The sequence below is a fragment of the Penicillium arizonense genome, assembly GCF_001773325.1.
Source record: "Penicillium arizonense strain CBS 141311 chromosome Unknown PENARI_contig007, whole genome shotgun sequence".
Classification (NCBI taxonomy): domain Eukaryota; kingdom Fungi; phylum Ascomycota; class Eurotiomycetes; order Eurotiales; family Aspergillaceae; genus Penicillium; species Penicillium arizonense.
This window is the reverse complement of record NW_019173284.1, coordinates 469,574-485,058: the sequence shown is the minus strand read 5'-3', so window position 1 is coordinate 485,058 and position 15,485 is coordinate 469,574. Positions and strand designations below refer to the sequence as shown.

The 15,485-nt window shown below is 50.6% G+C and overlaps 7 protein-coding genes across 7 annotated transcripts; 3 read left to right on the top strand and 4 right to left on the bottom strand.

Moving 5' to 3' along the window:
• Positions 1–2,046, top strand: PENARI_c007G03111 (putative MFS phosphate transporter; the record flags this gene model as incomplete). Its single annotated transcript, XM_022630825.1, has 2 exons — positions 1–485; positions 540–2,046. The coding sequence occupies 2 exons, from the start codon at positions 1–3 to the stop codon at positions 2,044–2,046; spliced, it is 1,992 nt and encodes a 663-aa protein (XP_022489324.1).
• An 853-nt stretch (positions 2,047–2,899) lies between these two features.
• On the top strand, positions 2,900–4,531 carry PENARI_c007G06373 (WSC domain-containing protein; the record flags this gene model as incomplete). The annotated part of the gene is made up of 2 exons (XM_022630980.1): positions 2,900–3,727; positions 4,511–4,531. The coding sequence occupies 2 exons, from the start codon at positions 2,900–2,902 to the stop codon at positions 4,529–4,531; spliced, it is 849 nt and encodes a 282-aa protein (XP_022489181.1).
• Positions 4,532–5,229: 698 nt separating this feature from the next.
• Positions 5,230–6,549, top strand: PENARI_c007G11644 (uncharacterized protein; the record flags this gene model as incomplete). Its single annotated transcript, XM_022631226.1, has 1 exon — positions 5,230–6,549. One exon carries the CDS (start codon positions 5,230–5,232, stop codon positions 6,547–6,549), a length of 1,320 nt encoding a protein of 439 aa, XP_022489041.1.
• A 60-nt stretch (positions 6,550–6,609) lies between these two features.
• PENARI_c007G10956 (uncharacterized protein) lies at positions 6,610–8,233 on the bottom strand (the record flags this gene model as incomplete). The annotated part of the gene is made up of 5 exons (XM_022631193.1): positions 6,610–7,328; positions 7,379–7,594; positions 7,650–7,782; positions 7,859–8,014; positions 8,096–8,233. The coding sequence occupies 5 exons, from the start codon at positions 8,231–8,233 to the stop codon at positions 6,610–6,612; spliced, it is 1,362 nt and encodes a 453-aa protein (XP_022488926.1).
• A 503-nt stretch (positions 8,234–8,736) lies between these two features.
• PENARI_c007G03821 (uncharacterized protein) lies at positions 8,737–9,039 on the bottom strand (the record flags this gene model as incomplete). Its single annotated transcript, XM_022630857.1, has 1 exon — positions 8,737–9,039. One exon carries the CDS (start codon positions 9,037–9,039, stop codon positions 8,737–8,739), a length of 303 nt encoding a protein of 100 aa, XP_022489054.1.
• Positions 9,040–9,263: 224 nt separating this feature from the next.
• Positions 9,264–10,877, bottom strand: PENARI_c007G00348 (uncharacterized protein; the record flags this gene model as incomplete). The annotated part of the gene is made up of 1 exon (XM_022630690.1): positions 9,264–10,877. One exon carries the CDS (start codon positions 10,875–10,877, stop codon positions 9,264–9,266), a length of 1,614 nt encoding a protein of 537 aa, XP_022489065.1.
• A 442-nt stretch (positions 10,878–11,319) lies between these two features.
• Positions 11,320–15,356, bottom strand: PENARI_c007G05354 (putative cytosolic regulator Pianissimo; the record flags this gene model as incomplete). Its single annotated transcript, XM_022630940.1, has 3 exons — positions 11,320–11,521; positions 11,574–11,734; positions 11,784–15,356. The coding sequence occupies 3 exons, from the start codon at positions 15,354–15,356 to the stop codon at positions 11,320–11,322; spliced, it is 3,936 nt and encodes a 1,311-aa protein (XP_022488943.1).
• Positions 15,357–15,485: the final 129 nt, after the last annotated feature.

Here is a 15,485-nt window from a genome sequence, read left to right as displayed (position 1 = left end):
ATGGCCGACTTTGGACCTCGCGCCCCTCATGGGCCTGACATGTCGGGAGACCACAACCCGCTGGAGGATATGGATATCAACGAGAAGGGAGCTTTCGATTCCCTCATTCGTCCCGATGACAGCTATACCCCCGAGGGTACCTACTGGGCCGACCTGCCCTTGTTCAAGAAGATCAGTTTCGTGACTTCTTACGACTCCAAGGAAGCCAAGCGCGAACTGAGCGGCATTTGGTCCATGATGAAGGAGGACCCGCTCTCGCCTGTTTCCTACTACTTCCGCAACATGGTCCTGCCCGGTGCCGGTCTCGGTCTGGAGGGTTACGTGCTTTTCTCCATCGGTAACATCAAGCCGCTCTTCCAAAAAGCTTTCCCCGCCTGCTGGGGTACAAACGAAATTTGCAACAAGCAATGGATCAACGCCGTCGACTACCTCGAGATTATCGGTATCATTGTGGGACAGATCTTGGTTGGAGTTCTCGGTGACTGGTAGGTTCAATGCCACAACCTTAAACTTGGATATTCGGAGACTAACGGCAATAGGATTGGTCGTCGCTGGGGTCTGATTCAGGATGCCACGATCATGCTTCTCGGTCTGGTTATGTTGACTGCCGCCTGGGGTGTGACCCAGAACGGCTGGGTGATTTGCTATGCTTGGTGTCTGTTTATCTACGGTATCGGTGTTGGTGGCGAGTACCCCATGACCGCCACCAGTGGTATGGAGAACGCTGTCGGCTCCGGAAAGGTTTCTACCAAGGAGGACCGTCTGCACCGTGGCCGCAAGGTCACCAGTGCTTTCTTGATGCAGGGCTGGGGTCAATTCTTCAACCAGGTCCTGCTCATCATCCTGTTGCTCTGCTTCCACCACGGAAGTGGCAATAACCCCTACTCCACCGTTGCCGTGCAGTGGACCTACCGTGTTTCCTTCGCCATCCCCGCCGTTGGCACTCTGTGGCTCGTGTACTACCGTGCCTACCACATGAAGGCGGCCAGCAAGCAGCTCGCCGCCGCCAAGAAGAAGGCCTCTGTCACTGGTTATGATGCTCAGTCCCTGAAGCTCACCTTCAAGTACTTCGGTTTCCGTATCTTTGCCACTGCTGGCGGCTGGTTCGCCAACGATGTCTTCTTCTACGGTAACAAGCTCTTCCAGAGCGAGTTCATCAAGGTCATCAGCCCTGCCTCCTCATCTGTCATGCCCACCTGGTTGTGGAACTTGTGCAACGTCGGTGTGTCGCTGTGCGGATACTACATGGCCTCTTTCCTGATCGACAACAAGCTCTACGGTCGCAAGTGGATGCAAATTATCGGTTTCCTGCTCTGCTTCATCCTCTTCGTCGTCCCCGCCTTCAACTTCGAATACTACCGCCGCCCCGAGAACATCAAGTCTTTCCAGACCATGTACTTCCTCAGCTCCTTCTTCAACCAGTTCGGTCCCAACTCAGTCACCTTCCTGGTCGCTGCAGAGGTTTTCCCCACCCCCATTCGTGCCTCGGCCCACGGTATGTCCGCTGCCTGGGGTAAGGCCGGTGCCCTCTTGGCCTCTGTCCTGTACAACTACATCGACACCCAGACCAAGTTTTACGTTGTGCCTTGGTTCGGTCTGGCCGGTGCTATAATCACCGCCTTCTTCCTCCCCGATACCACTGGTCTGGATCTGAAGGAGCAGGAGCGCCGCTGGGAGTACCTCCGCCAGGGTCGCGAGGAGGACTATCACGGTCCCGCCGTGCACCCCAAGCACCTGTCCTGGTACGAGCGCTACATCCTCCGCAAGGGCCGCTACTACAACGCCGAGCTCGACTACCAACAGAAGGTCGAGGAGTACCGTGCCGAGTGGGAAGCCGCCATGGCTCTGAAGGTCGCCGAGAAGGAGAACGAGACCACCTTCGACACCGACGACACCCTCCTCGAGGGCCACGTCCACACCTACTTCCACCGTACCAGCCCCATGTTCAAGGGTATGGAGCAAAACGTGCCCTCCAAGCAGGACAATTTCACCCTGCCCCCTCCCGCCGAGAGCGAGTCCGAGGAGAACCTCAACGAGAAGTCTTAATAAGCTATTGCTTACAACATATATATATATTTCCTGTGTTTTTTTTTTTTACGGTCAAAATTACTGGATATACATCGCGTTGCTTTTGTCGAGCTTACAGGCTTGCTATACGGATGTTTGCTGCATAGAGCGATCCATCGCTGTTAGATATTGATACCTCATACCCCGCGAATGGAATCTCACAATGATCAATCTTTTTTTTTCTGAGTAATCTAGTGTTAAGATATATCGAACATTTCTATTCAAGGTCTCTTAGTTCGATTAAACGTCACTCGTAAGAAATACAAAGGATGGTTGCGTCATACCCTCGAGTCCTCTTAAGAATCGACAATATTGAAGTTCCTCTTCCTCTCTCGTTCTCGGTCTCGCGTTGTGATCACGAACCCCGAATTTCATGTTCCATGGATTCTACGATCTGTCTCCATGTTCAAGGTTGAACAGCTACACGAACAGTTTGTGAACTCGATAACAAGGGTTGTGTTTGTGGTGTATTTTCTTCCCGTGATGATCGTGAAAAGGACCAAGAGCAGCGCAGAATCGCTTTTATATGGCCTGGACTTATTAAATAGCGACTGAGCAGATTGTGAGGAATTTTGGTTAATCGCGTAGTTCAATCTTGTCACTTTGCTCAAGGTCTGAGCCCCCTCCCGTATAGCAGTCTCCTGGTCTCCCAATATCCGTGGATAGAAGCAATGCCAAAACGTTAATACGAACAGATATAATTCAAGCTTCTGCCGCATCAAATTTCTTTTTCCTGATCTTCAAGCTCACCCGAGAAATTCAACATCTTTTTAATCGCTGAGTTGATGAACATCCAGGGTTTCCTTGGTCGCTATTACGCATGATGTTCACTATGCCGATTAGCTTAACGCTATCTAGTCTCCTACTCGCTGCCGCCTTGGGGGTGATCGGAACCCATAATGGCTTCTCGGAACGAGCTTCGCCTGCAATGACATATGTAGGCTGTTACTCCAGCAGCGACGGTCTCACCAATCGAACTTCATATATTTACCAAAGTTTTGGATGGTGCTTGAATGAATGTATCAAGACTGACGCTGCTACATTTGCTCTTAGGGGCCATGACTGCCTTTGCGGTACTAAGCTGCCACCACCATCAGCTATGGTTCCCAAGGGGCAATGTAACCAGGCGTGTCCTGGGTTCTCCTCGGATATCTGTATGCTACCTTCATCCGACAGTTCAAGCCTTCCTCCCCTTGCTGATGAGTTCGTTCGCTGCACAGGTGGCAGTGACAATCTATATTCGGTCTATACTACAGGCCGGGGGGGTACCATCGCAGTGAACGAGAGCTCCCCGACTTCGACTTCAAGCGCCTCGACAACCTCAAAGACTAATAGCCCCGCGATCAGTAACCAAAGCACGGATGGAGCTGACGACACGCAGAAAAGACACAGCAATGTCGCTCTTATCGCTGGGGTTGTAGGCGGAGCATGCGGGGGCGCAGCTCTCGTAGGCATCGCTTTCTTTTTCTTCTGGCGATCCAGGAAGAAGCGCAATGCCCAGGCGAGAGTTGATGATACCGATGGTTATTATGGAGATGGAGACTTCTGTCAGGAGGCTTCGAGAGCCGACTCTCGGTTGGACGGAAGCTATCTGGCTGAGTGCCGCAAGGTCAATGGCAGCATCGATGATTTCCACGACTACTCCCGCCGAGTCCTGCAGGTAAATACGCGTCTATTGACCGCATATCCATATTATTTTGATACATGATGTTTCAACTAGGTGACTAACCCTGATCGATGACCCGTGAGACAGCACCCCAAATTCTCAATACAAACTTCCTTCGTTGATCTCCTTATTCTCGGAGTTTGGATCTGCGCCAACAGAAATTTTTCAGTACCTTATTTTGGATGTAGGGCATGGAGATGCCACATGTATTAAGCTTACAATTGAACATATATATTACAGAGCTCTGTGATCTCTGTAAGATAGCTACCGGGCCTACTACCTCGCGCTTCGAGAATCGAAGTGTGTTGGTGGGTGCTCCAGTTAGATAATTAGATAAATTTCATGTTCATCTTGAAAGCTTTCCTCTATCCAGAGTATGGGGATGTTTACATCAAGGCATTATTGGTATGTTTCCCACCGTTAAATAGGACAGTTCAATCTCTATCCCGATTTTATCAATGCAGTCGAGCCCATAATAGCTGAGATGGTGATCCATTAGCTTAAACCGTTGCGGAGCGGCATTTGCTTCCGATTCGTTACCAATCATCTCGGCCGTCTCGTATAGATATCGACCAGTTCGAGAACAAACGTTAGCCTCGCAATTCTTATAATGCGCATAATGACATGGCGTCTAATATATGAACTTTTTTGGCACCTATTGGAGCCTATAGTCGGAAAGATGATCATACGCCAAGTAGCGGGGTGAGATCATAACCAAAGAAGCAAACACGAGGAGAGAGTGCGATGCGAATGTCAGGGGAGCTAATATCACTATAGAAGGACGAGAACCAATGCTAAGGGAGACAAATGCCGTAGGGTCCTCTCTGATTCAACAAAAGCGGTCAACACCAATTCGTTTAAAAGATATGAAGCTGACGGAAGAGCGAGAGGTTCAAGGGTGAATCTCTATCCAACTCATGTCGTCATTTACGATTTCCACGTTAAAAGGGCAATGCGGACGTAGGAAAGGCTGATACTTGCCCATTGGAGGAACATATTGTCAGACTATTGTAAGTCGCAAAATACTTGCTCGTCTTCCGAGCTATCCCAGCTATATGATATTATGGTGGATATGATTAAGCGGGCTTTACTAGTGGTTGAATATGCAGCGAGTTGGGAAGACTTCTGTCTGGCTGTTTACGTGCTTTGTGTCTAGGCAAAACAAACTGGCAGTAGTTATCGGGATATAGTATAAGTTAGTCTGTAAGAACGGAGCTTAACCCGGCGTCCAAGGAGCCATTTTGGGCTGCCAATCACCGCTACGTTAATTAGCGTAATCTAGTTATACCCGCCAAGCGATACTAACCCAAGGCTCATCATAAAAGAGCAAGCGATACCGATACAGCACTCTTGCCAAGGGTCGAAATTCGAAGGTTAGGAAGTGAGATCTTCGAGTTCCAAGATTGGAAAAGAGTGATGCTGACTAAATCATACCCCACCCAGTCTGGATGTATAACCACACAATTCCTCACTTCTACAAACCCCCAAAACACACAATGAAACTCTTCGCCTTTGGGTCCAATGGATCAGGCCAACTAGGAATAGGCCATACAGAAGACGTCTCAACACCTACTCCATGTCTTTTCGAGACAGACATTGCAAATGCAACAGATACGACACATCAAGAAAAGACAGACCTTACCGATATCCTCGATGATGATATCGTTCACATCGCAGCAGGGGGAAACCACACCCTCCTCCTAACGAAACGTGGAGCTGTCTATGTGGCTGGTTGTAATATCGATGGACGGTGCGGTCCTCGATATCAAAACCAAGATGAGGATGGCAATATATCCCATTTCCGCCGTTTCATCCTCAAAGATTCAATCACCGGATCTGAAATCTCGACTTTCAAAAATGTTTCTGCAACTTGGGAGGGGACCATTGCGGTGGCATCTATCCCACAACCACAGAACCAATCACCAGAAAAAGAAACACAAGACAAAATCTACATCACCGGTCCCTCCCCAAAAGGAACCTTAACACATAATACCACAAACCCAATCCAACCAGGGACAAGCATACCCAATTTTCCACCAAAGGATACGAAGATTACGTCCCTATCGAGTAGTATGGCACATACAATAGCGATTCTCTCGGACGGGGATGTCTACGGCTGGGGCGGATCACGGAAAGGTCAACTCGGTGCTAGGAACCGTGATTCGAAGATTGTCTGTCAGCCGACGAAGGTTGATGTGCCGTTTCCCGTGAAGGGCGGTGTCTGTGGGCGGGAGTTTTCGGTTGTTTGGGGGCCTGGCGGAAAGCTTGGTGTTTTTGCTGATTCGGGGATGAAATGGGGGATTACGGGGATTCCGAAGGTTTTATCAGGGTTCTCGGATTCAGACGAGGATGTGGGTGGAGGAGTGAGAGGATGTATTCCTTTTGCTTCGGCTGGTATTGGGGCAAGTTGGCATGGTGTTTATGTACATGTTGCTCCTGCATCTGCATCTGCATCTGGTTCGATTGCAGTGAATGAGAACGACACCCAACAAGACGCCGATTCTGCTCCCAATCCCCACCCCGGCTCCATAATAGCCTGGGGCCGCAATGACCGCGGCCAACTCCCACCCCCAACCCTCCCACCAACCGTGCACCTCGCCGTCGGAAGCGAGCACGTCCTCGCACTCCTGGAAAACGGCCAGGTGGCAGCATTCGGGTGGGGCGAGCATGGGAATTGCGGACCGGATACAGATCCACAAGGTAATGTGTCGGGGACATATAATATCGTTCCATTACCTGAAACTGTGAGCGCTGCTGGTGAACGGGTTATTGGTGTTGGGGCTGGGTGTGCGACTAGTTTTGTGCTTGTGTCATGACCATGACCATGACTGCCAAAAATATGCGAATATTCAGCACCAAGTGGTTATGCCACCCCCTCAGTCGAAAAAGCCCAAGTGGCGAACTTGAGATAGACGCTGTGTAGGCGGCAGCCCCATCTCATCCTCAGGCTCTTCATCCCGTTTCGAGAACGCAGGCTCGGTATCGCGAAGCGAAGCCCCGAATGCATCCTGCGTCCCGGACGCGTCCCAACCAAGAATATCCTGTGGTTCTTCTTCTTCGTTCATCTCATCCCACTGTCGATCGTCATCAGCAGGGACGAAAAGACTATCGAATTCCATCGAAAGGCCAGATGCCAGTGGTCTCTCCGACCCAGCCAGTTGAGAGAGATTCTCTTGCGTAGATGAACCGTTAAGTGGACGGATGGATCTACTCCGCGGTGGAGGCGGTGGCATCTGCGTATTCGGCGCCGAGGGTCGAGCTCGAGCGTGACTCGTACTCGAGACTGGGATTGGAGCGGGTGTTTGTCGGGGGATTGTGGCGCGCGATGAGGTCGGGACGTCTTCGGTATCTGCTTGGCCGCGGGTCATGATTGTGAAGTCGGCGTTGACGCCTTCGAATTTGTATTCGAGTTGGAGGGGTTTGCAGGGTCTTGTGTAGCGTGCTGTTACGGTTGCATTTGTTGTTTCGGCGTGGGCGATTATTGCTTTGAAGTCTTTTAGGTTGATTGCCACGTGCATGTTTTCTTCGACTATGTAGTCTTGGAAGTCGCGCTTGTCGGCTGCGACGGAGGTGTGCACGGGGTGTTTTAGGACTTCTGCTTGGGGTTAGCTGTGGAGGTTGGGATTGAGATGGATGTGTGCATACCTTTGCCTTCCATAATCTTTGTTGTGAAGCTTGTGAATACTGCCCTGCCGGAATCAGAGTACATGTCTAGCTGCTCGGCTGATAGGCTGAAGTGATCGATGAGTTGCTTTAGGAATTTTGGATCGGCTGTCCACATGCTAGTAGCCTTTGATTTGTCGAAGACGGCATGTTGGACTGCCGCTGGCTCGTAGGTGAGCTTGTATGATTTGATCACGCCTTGGGATTTGTTAGAAAGATTTAGAAAAGATGAGGGTGGCAAAGTGTATCTCACCGAGTCCACAGATCATCTTCACTGTCAATCTACATTCTGTCTGCTGTGGATCTTCATGAAGTTCCATGTCACAGCGTTCCACAGCGGTATCTTTGTTTCTATCAATTCTTCCACGGAAGATAGAGAGAAGTGCCTAAGTGGTATTAGCATCGAGCCAGCAAAGAGAACACATTTCAATGACCATCAAAGCATATACAACGGGGTCTCACCTTGATATAAATCTGGCAAAAGAACCGGTCCAATGAAACACTTCCACCGTGACTATCACCACGCGCACTGAACGAGTACCTCTCAAAGAAAACATTCTTCTCAAATTCGAAGGATGCAAACCCCGTCTTGGTGGAATTGAGAGCACTTAGGCGGAGCTGGAGAGCAGTGTTAGCCAAGGAACGCCAATCAACAATTTCTGAACATCACATCAGATAGCCACGGATGATTCAACGTACAATATTTAGTTCTGCTTCGATGGCGACGGTTTCGCTGAATTTAGCTAGACATATCAAGGCGTCGTGAAGCCGGACCAAGGCTGCCGGGCCCAGTGATAATGAGAGCGAGGTCATGGCTGTGCTGGGGCTGTCCGGCATTTTTGGGTGCTGTATGGGGTTCACAGGTTTAATACTGTCGGGAACTATGGAGGCTTCAGCAGATTGGACTCATGACGCGCTGTTGGCTGCTTGTGGTTCGATTGAAGGAGAAGACGCGGGCAAATACACGTGATTATGTAAGCACTTCATAGAGCGGCGAAGTATACAAAAAGGTACACGGACTTTTATTGCATCACTTTGAGTATGGATTGTTGCAAGCTGCAGAATATTTCCTTGTAGTTCTTTCTAGCAGTATCAGGCACGAATGAGCAATTGAGGGTTCCGACTTCTTATGGACATAGAGATTGATATTGCAGTAATTGATTAGCGATATGTACATAGCAGCCATGAATAGATTGCCACAGGTATGATGATAAAAAAGAAAGACAAAAGATCGTATCAGTTCGTTGAAAAATGGGATATAAGTGCTTGTCATATAGCAATATTCGCGAAAGTGCCGATTTTGATGACTTTTAGGGATCAAATCGTCCCAGATTTGGAGGCTATTCAACAACAGCATTCCCCGGGGTAGGTGGTCCTACATTTTGCTCTTCGGCATTGGCATCAACCCCAGTGGCTCTAGTTGGACCTCGATTCTGATTTCGCTGGGGCAAGGGCTGTGGAAACTGCATTTCCAGAACACGCCGTCTGCGCCTTCCCGACCTCACAACCTGCAAGAAATTCACACCAACCTGGGCAAAGAATATGGCCATGAACGCACCAATGACAAATGCTTGTGGAACATATGTTCCATCTTTCTGCTCTTGCTGACCAATCTCGCGGGGATAGTCATGATGATTAGGCATGTGTGAGCCAGTTCCAGAGGCGGACAGTCCCGAATTACCAAAAGAGACAGAAATCGAGAAGGAGAATGGCGTGAACGACGTAAAGATACTCGGTGAGACAGAAGTGAATAATGCTGATAATGGCCTCAATACTAGAGGGATGATGCAGAAGACGAGGAGGGGAACGGATAGTCACAAGACAGAGTATAGCGATGAACGAGTCGACCTGTATAGAAGTATCAGAATCAAGAAGCGAAAATCGAGGGCAGCTGCTGAACCCACCAGTCCCGAGCTTCGAGTTGCCTCGCCCATTTTGCCGAGACCTTCAATCTCTCACGAACGCTGGTTGCAGAGAGGATCTGATACTTCTCTTCCTCGGAGATAGGCAAGATGCTGGCAAACCACCAAGGAAAGCGGGATGCATCTGTGGGAATGGGTCCATATGCTAACATGACGCGCGGATGCAGCCAAGGTGCACCTGACCTGCGTTGGTTTGTGAGAAATTCTCTTGCTAAGAGGAGGAGCTCCTGAGTTGACATAGAATCCAATGAAGGCTCAGGGGCACTCCCTTCTGAGGAGAGCTCTGTACTTGCTGCCGAAGTTTCCATCGACTCGAGCCGCTCTTCTTCCGCCAACGAAATATCATCCACGCGCTCTGTTCTGGCAACATGATATCCATCGAGCATTGAAGATTCTAGAATTTTGAACCGCGAAATGCCTGTAGCCACCACGAGGCTGCGGCCATCTGGAAGCAACTCATAGCGTTCGATCATTAACAGTGTCCCGTACTGCATGAAAGGGACATTCTCCAGCTGCCCTGGCTGCGTCCGGCCACGGCGGTTTACCATGACCATACCGAACTTTCCATTTCCATTTTCGACGACCCGTCGAATCATAAGTCTGTACCGACCCTCGAAGACATGAAGGAAAGTAGGCATCGTAGGGAACGACAGCGTACACACGAACAGTGGTAGATTCTTCTCGTAATCCGTGCCCATCTCATCCTGGGCGACAGTTTCCCGCCGAGTTGCGATCTGTTCAGGGAAGAATTGATCGATCAGGTGCGTTATGGTCCTGTTCATAGGCTCTTCTTTCAAGGAAGTTGGCATGCCAAGCTTTCGGCGACAGATTGGACACAAATCAGTATGGTCCAGTACTCGCACGACACATTTCTGGCAGAAGGTGTGACCGCAGGGAGTAGTAATCGGGTCCAGAATGAGCGCATAGCAGACCTGGCAGTCAAGCTCGGCACGTAGGCTGTCCCGCAATGCTTGATATTGAACGAGATCTCGCGATTCTGCACTTCCATCCGAAACCTGGGGATCATAGACCACCTCGGAGGCATCAGAAAGAAACCGACCTTCCAGTGCCAATGCATAAATACCCTCTAGCCACCCACGCCGCTTCAGCTTTGCGCTTTCAAACCGACTCTTCTCACTGGACCTCCATAGGACTCTTCGACCGTCATTATTTGACTCAATTTGAGAGATGTTGTCCTCTGGCCCGGCGAGTACATCCCCAAAAACACCCACCAACTTCCCAAGCAGAACATCAACACCACAATCCCCAACACAATGCTCCCCAACACACCTGTCAGTCCCTTCCCAGTAACATGTAAACCCCTGCTCCCTCCCCTCAGCCACGGGGTATGTAATACCAGTCCGCTGTCGGACCGGGGGTAAACATTCCCGACACACGGTATTGCCGCATGGAAGTCGGAGCGGGGTGCGCAAGGGGCGGGCGCAGTGATGACATTGAATCAGGCGAACGACGAGGTGAGGTTCATCTGTTGTGCCGCTGGGCGCATGCTCATGCTCTTCGGAGCTGGAGATGTCCGAGCTCTCCATCGCGGTAGGCATGGGGTTCTTGTGCGGGGGTGTTGGGAACCCGGACCCTGCTGTATCTTCCATTGCAGAGGGAAAATGGCGATAACGTATTCGAAATGGCCGAGCGGATGTTAGTGCATCGGCGTTTTGAGACGTGTCGTGGAGCGTGGTTATCGGGGCGGGTCAACTTTAGATAATCTGATCTGATCTGGCCGAGGTTGAACGCCACATATGTCAACGACAACTTCGACTGTAAGTTGGATTTCTACTAAAGAGCACATGTATTATTGTGAACCGTATCTCATTCAAAGGTTACCCGGTATAACAAAATACTCAAAGTTTCTAGCAGTTTGAAATTCATAGATTGGACATGCATAAATCATCGCTCAGAGCACAAAAAGCCAAACACCCGATCAGCCATCGTGCAGGGTATATTAGCAAGACAAAAAGCCGCAGTAAAGAGCGTTCATGAGGTTCATTCAGAGTTGGAATTAGCCGAAGAGTCTGAATCCGAGTCCGTGTCTTCGTCGAGGACGATTCGACGCAGGACACGCTTGTCGAATAAGTCCAGGGCAAATCGTCGAGCTGGTAATCTGAAATGGTGACTTTCTAGGATGCAAAGAGTTTTTCGGAAGAGATGGGCTTGGTGGAATCGCTCGGGTTGTTTGGATTTCAAGCTGGGATGGTGAGTAGATGTAAGAAGGCCGGCTGAGTAAATTGCAAACGTACCCATGAAGATCTGACGCGGCTCGTTTGGAGAGCACTGTATTGCCCATGTCGACGATCAACTTGAGGATCTTCTGATTCACAGGGTCAGGGTCCGTGGTGGCCTCCTTGAGCTTCTCTCGGGGAGTGCGTTTCGATTCTGAATTGTAACCCGGGAAAGAAATCTAAACAAATAAGTATGACGAGCTGAATGAGATAAAAAATGATACCCACCAAGAATAGCTTCCGGAAATCGGTAGGAAGACAAAGACCTAGCGAGTCTCCCTTTTGGTCCACGCCAGAATCCCAGCCTAGTCCCTGTAGGACCTTAAGTCCATGTCGGCTGCGGGAGATCAAGCCCAGAACGAAGAAGGCAGTACCTCGCATGGTGAGGACTCCTGCACTTGTTGCTATCTCCACGATTCGTTCGACAATCTCGGCATCTAGGAATGGCGCCCCGAGTTCCATTGAACCGACATTGCCGACAGCCCAGAGACATCCCTTAGCCTTGAGGAGCATTTCGTTCTCTTCCTCATCCAGTCTGAAATCGCGAATTGTCCAGGCAAATTCGTTGAAATGGCCCGATTGTTCTAGCAGCTTGCAACCCTCGGCGGTGCGTGCAAGTTCTCGATAGAAATGCGGTGGTACCAATCCAATATCCTGGAGGTCCACCAGATCTTCCGGAGCCAGGCTACCCCGTCGAGGTTGTTCAACATAAGCCCGGGAGAGTGCAGCCTCAACGAGACCAACATAGGTATCGTTGCGGCCGAGGAACCAGTCGTCCATTTCTTGTGTTATATAATCGAGGCCGTCCAGATAGTGGTAGCCCACTGAAGTCGACAGGAACCGGAGTAATAGCGGCGCGCCAATTTCACCAAGGTGATCGAGAGATGGCCGGCATTTGACCACGAATTCAAGGTAATCCCGTTGGTTACACGCCTCTTCCAGGATCTTGACAGCAACCTGGCAGACTGTGACTTCGGGGTCGTAGAGCTGGGTCACAAGAAGTTTGACCACCCATTCCGCATTTCCGATCGCTACATGAGGTGATAGTGAGACATCGCCGACCGCATACTTGCGGAGAAGTCTGGTTGCGAAGATCCGGATTTCTTTGGAGCCAATCGTCAGGGCTTTGGAAAGCATGACCCGGAGGTGACTCTCTCGGCTGTAGTCCATATTCCCTAGCAATGTCTGGATGAGATCATTGCGATCTCGCAGCTCAATGATATGGTAGAACATGTTGAGCATGTGCCAGCGCTCCATCATGAGCAACCCGTTCACATCACCACTTAGGGTTCCCAACATCGCGAAGTAACCTCCACTCAATGTAGATGCCATTTGCTTTTGGGAAAAAAGCGGCGAAGTAGAGGTCAACCCACTCATGCGATCCAGCTGAGCTAGACACTCTGCAACCTGACGGAGGAATTTGTTTTCCGCCAGATATTTGGTACCCTCGGGGGTCATGACCAGAGTGCGCATGAGAACGCAGCCAGTTCGAACATAACGCTGGTTCGGCTTTGTGTTTGGAATCATGGCAAATCGGTACTTGAAAGGTCGATAGAATCCAATGAGTCGTTTCATGAACTTGGATCCTTTGATTGCCTCATCCATTCGCTTCGGATTCGTGAGAGGGCCCTCAACCAGACGGTGGATCAGATCCCATTTCCACTTGGTATAATTCACCGTGTTGAGAACGTGAGTCTCTAGAATGGCATTGCGGAACTGGGTCTCGTCCATGGCAGGGCTTAGTTTGTCCTTTCCTTGTTCGCCGGGAAGTAGAGAAGTTGATAAATCAGACTCCATGTTGTATCGGCCCTGTCCACTGGGATATCCGCCGGAACGAGCCAGTGTTCGGTTGATACTTTCGATTTGGAAGATTGTTGTGGTTGAAAGGTCGTGGTTGTCAACGTCAAAGTTGACGGCTGGCGGAATCAGATGAGGAAGTACTTGTAGCTTAGCGCTGACAGATTGTGGGAGGGAATGATGTGCAAGCTTGAGCACCTCTGTTAATAGGAGGGTTGCCTTGCGTCTGAGAGAAAGATCCGATTCATCCTCAATGACATCGGAGAGAGTCTTTGCGAGCCCTGCCTCAACCAAGCCAGCCAAGATGAGGGTGGAGAAGTGGGCTGTAAGGTCAAATCTGTTGCTATTGGTGTCATTGAAGGTACGGGAAACCCTTGACTCGGTATCAGAGCGCAGGTTAGAGACTCTGCCATAAGTTGTGAGTCTCCTACCGGCAAGGAAAGATGATGACCACGATGGAGGCTTGATCCGCAGAGCGTCAAATAATAGTTCCATGATCAGGTCTCGGGCTGTGGGATCATCATAGTGAAGAGAGTCGAGGAGAGAACGCAACGGTTGCGAGTCATGCCTTGCAAGAATGACCAGTCCCGGCCAAGTCTTCAGCATCGCCGAAATTGCCCGGGCTGCAGTCTTTAACCGTCCACTACGCAGTGAGTCCGATAATGAATCAGTGAAAGGTGTGAGCACGGCCTCCAATTCAGATCCTTGCAGGAACTTTCTGCTGCGCGGAGTGTCCACTACATGCAGGAAACTTGAGATCAGACTCTCTGAAGCGCCGAAGGTTCCTTCTGCCAGCGCATCGTGTAGGGCAGCGAACCCACCAGCCGAAGCAACCAGTTCGGGATCTTTGACCAACATTTCGGCCAAGGTCATGATCGAGATGCTCCGGAGACGATCTTCATGGTGCTCGGCAACAGCAACGATAGTCCGCACAATGGCGCGTGAAATCTCTCGTACGCCGTCTTTGACATCCAGGAAGCTTCTCACGAACTTCAAAGCTTGTTCCCTTTCAATGCTCGCTTTGCTCTCCTTGACGAGGGACAGTATCACAAGCTCGTCGGTATGCAACGATCGGATTGTCTGCAAAGACTTACGGTCCGCAATAGCGTACCGTGTCAATCGATAGCCAGCAGCTACTACCTCTTTGCTGTCACTCAGAAGCATCACCTGAACTCGGAGGCCAAAGACAGGCCACGCGAGGTCATACTTTAAGGTAGGGTGTCGTCTGAACAGCTCAACTAGGCTATTGGCACGTTCAACATAGAAATCAGGGGACATTCCTTCGATCTCTAGCGCCTGTAGCGTCTCCGAAAGCACATATGTTGGCGATTCCATATCCGCCTCTCCATATTCTTGATAGTCTCCGTCCACTGACCCACCAGTGTCTTTGTTACGAGATGGTGAACGCATGGGGCTGCCTCGGAAGAGACCAGAGAGGCGGCTGCTGCGTGGGGGAGATGAGGCCGGCGCCTGCGCACGTAAAAGTTCCTCTTCCAGTTCATGCTGCAATTCGACCAGCTTGCGGTTGGAAGAGCTCAGCTCCGACTCCACCTTGATTCGTTGGTCCTTGGTTTGTTTGAGAGGTTTGGATAGTAATGCCTCTAGCATGTTCTCAGTTCCGGTCTTGATCTTGGTCTCCTTCGCGATTTTGCCCCGCAGGAAAGCCTGGCGCTCTTCGGTAGTGTGTAGGTCCTCCTCGCCAATTGATCTGCTGGCACGTCTGTTATATTGGCCATCCGGCCGGGGTGTGACACTGCGGGAGTGCATGCTCTTGAGCTCCGCACTGAAGCTGCCTGGCCCGCCAAACGAGGGTGCCAACGACCCTCGTCCGCCCATATTGCTGCTACCTCCTGATTCAGACCTCCCAATCCTCCCAGTACGTGGGGTGCCATCATTCCAGCTACCGTTTGCTGAGTTGTCATCTTGGCTGAGTGAAGAGCGTCCATCCACCAAAGCGCGATGCTGGGTCGACCCGGAGAATGCTGAGTTGTGCCCGGAAGCCATGAAGCTCCATCTAGCCGCGCGGGCTTCACTTTCACCTATCGCAAGTGTGTCCGGTGGTGTATGGCTGCATTGAAGTCGCTTCTTTCAAACGGAGCGGAGCAAGGGTTCCAGTATGGGGAAGCGTAAGGG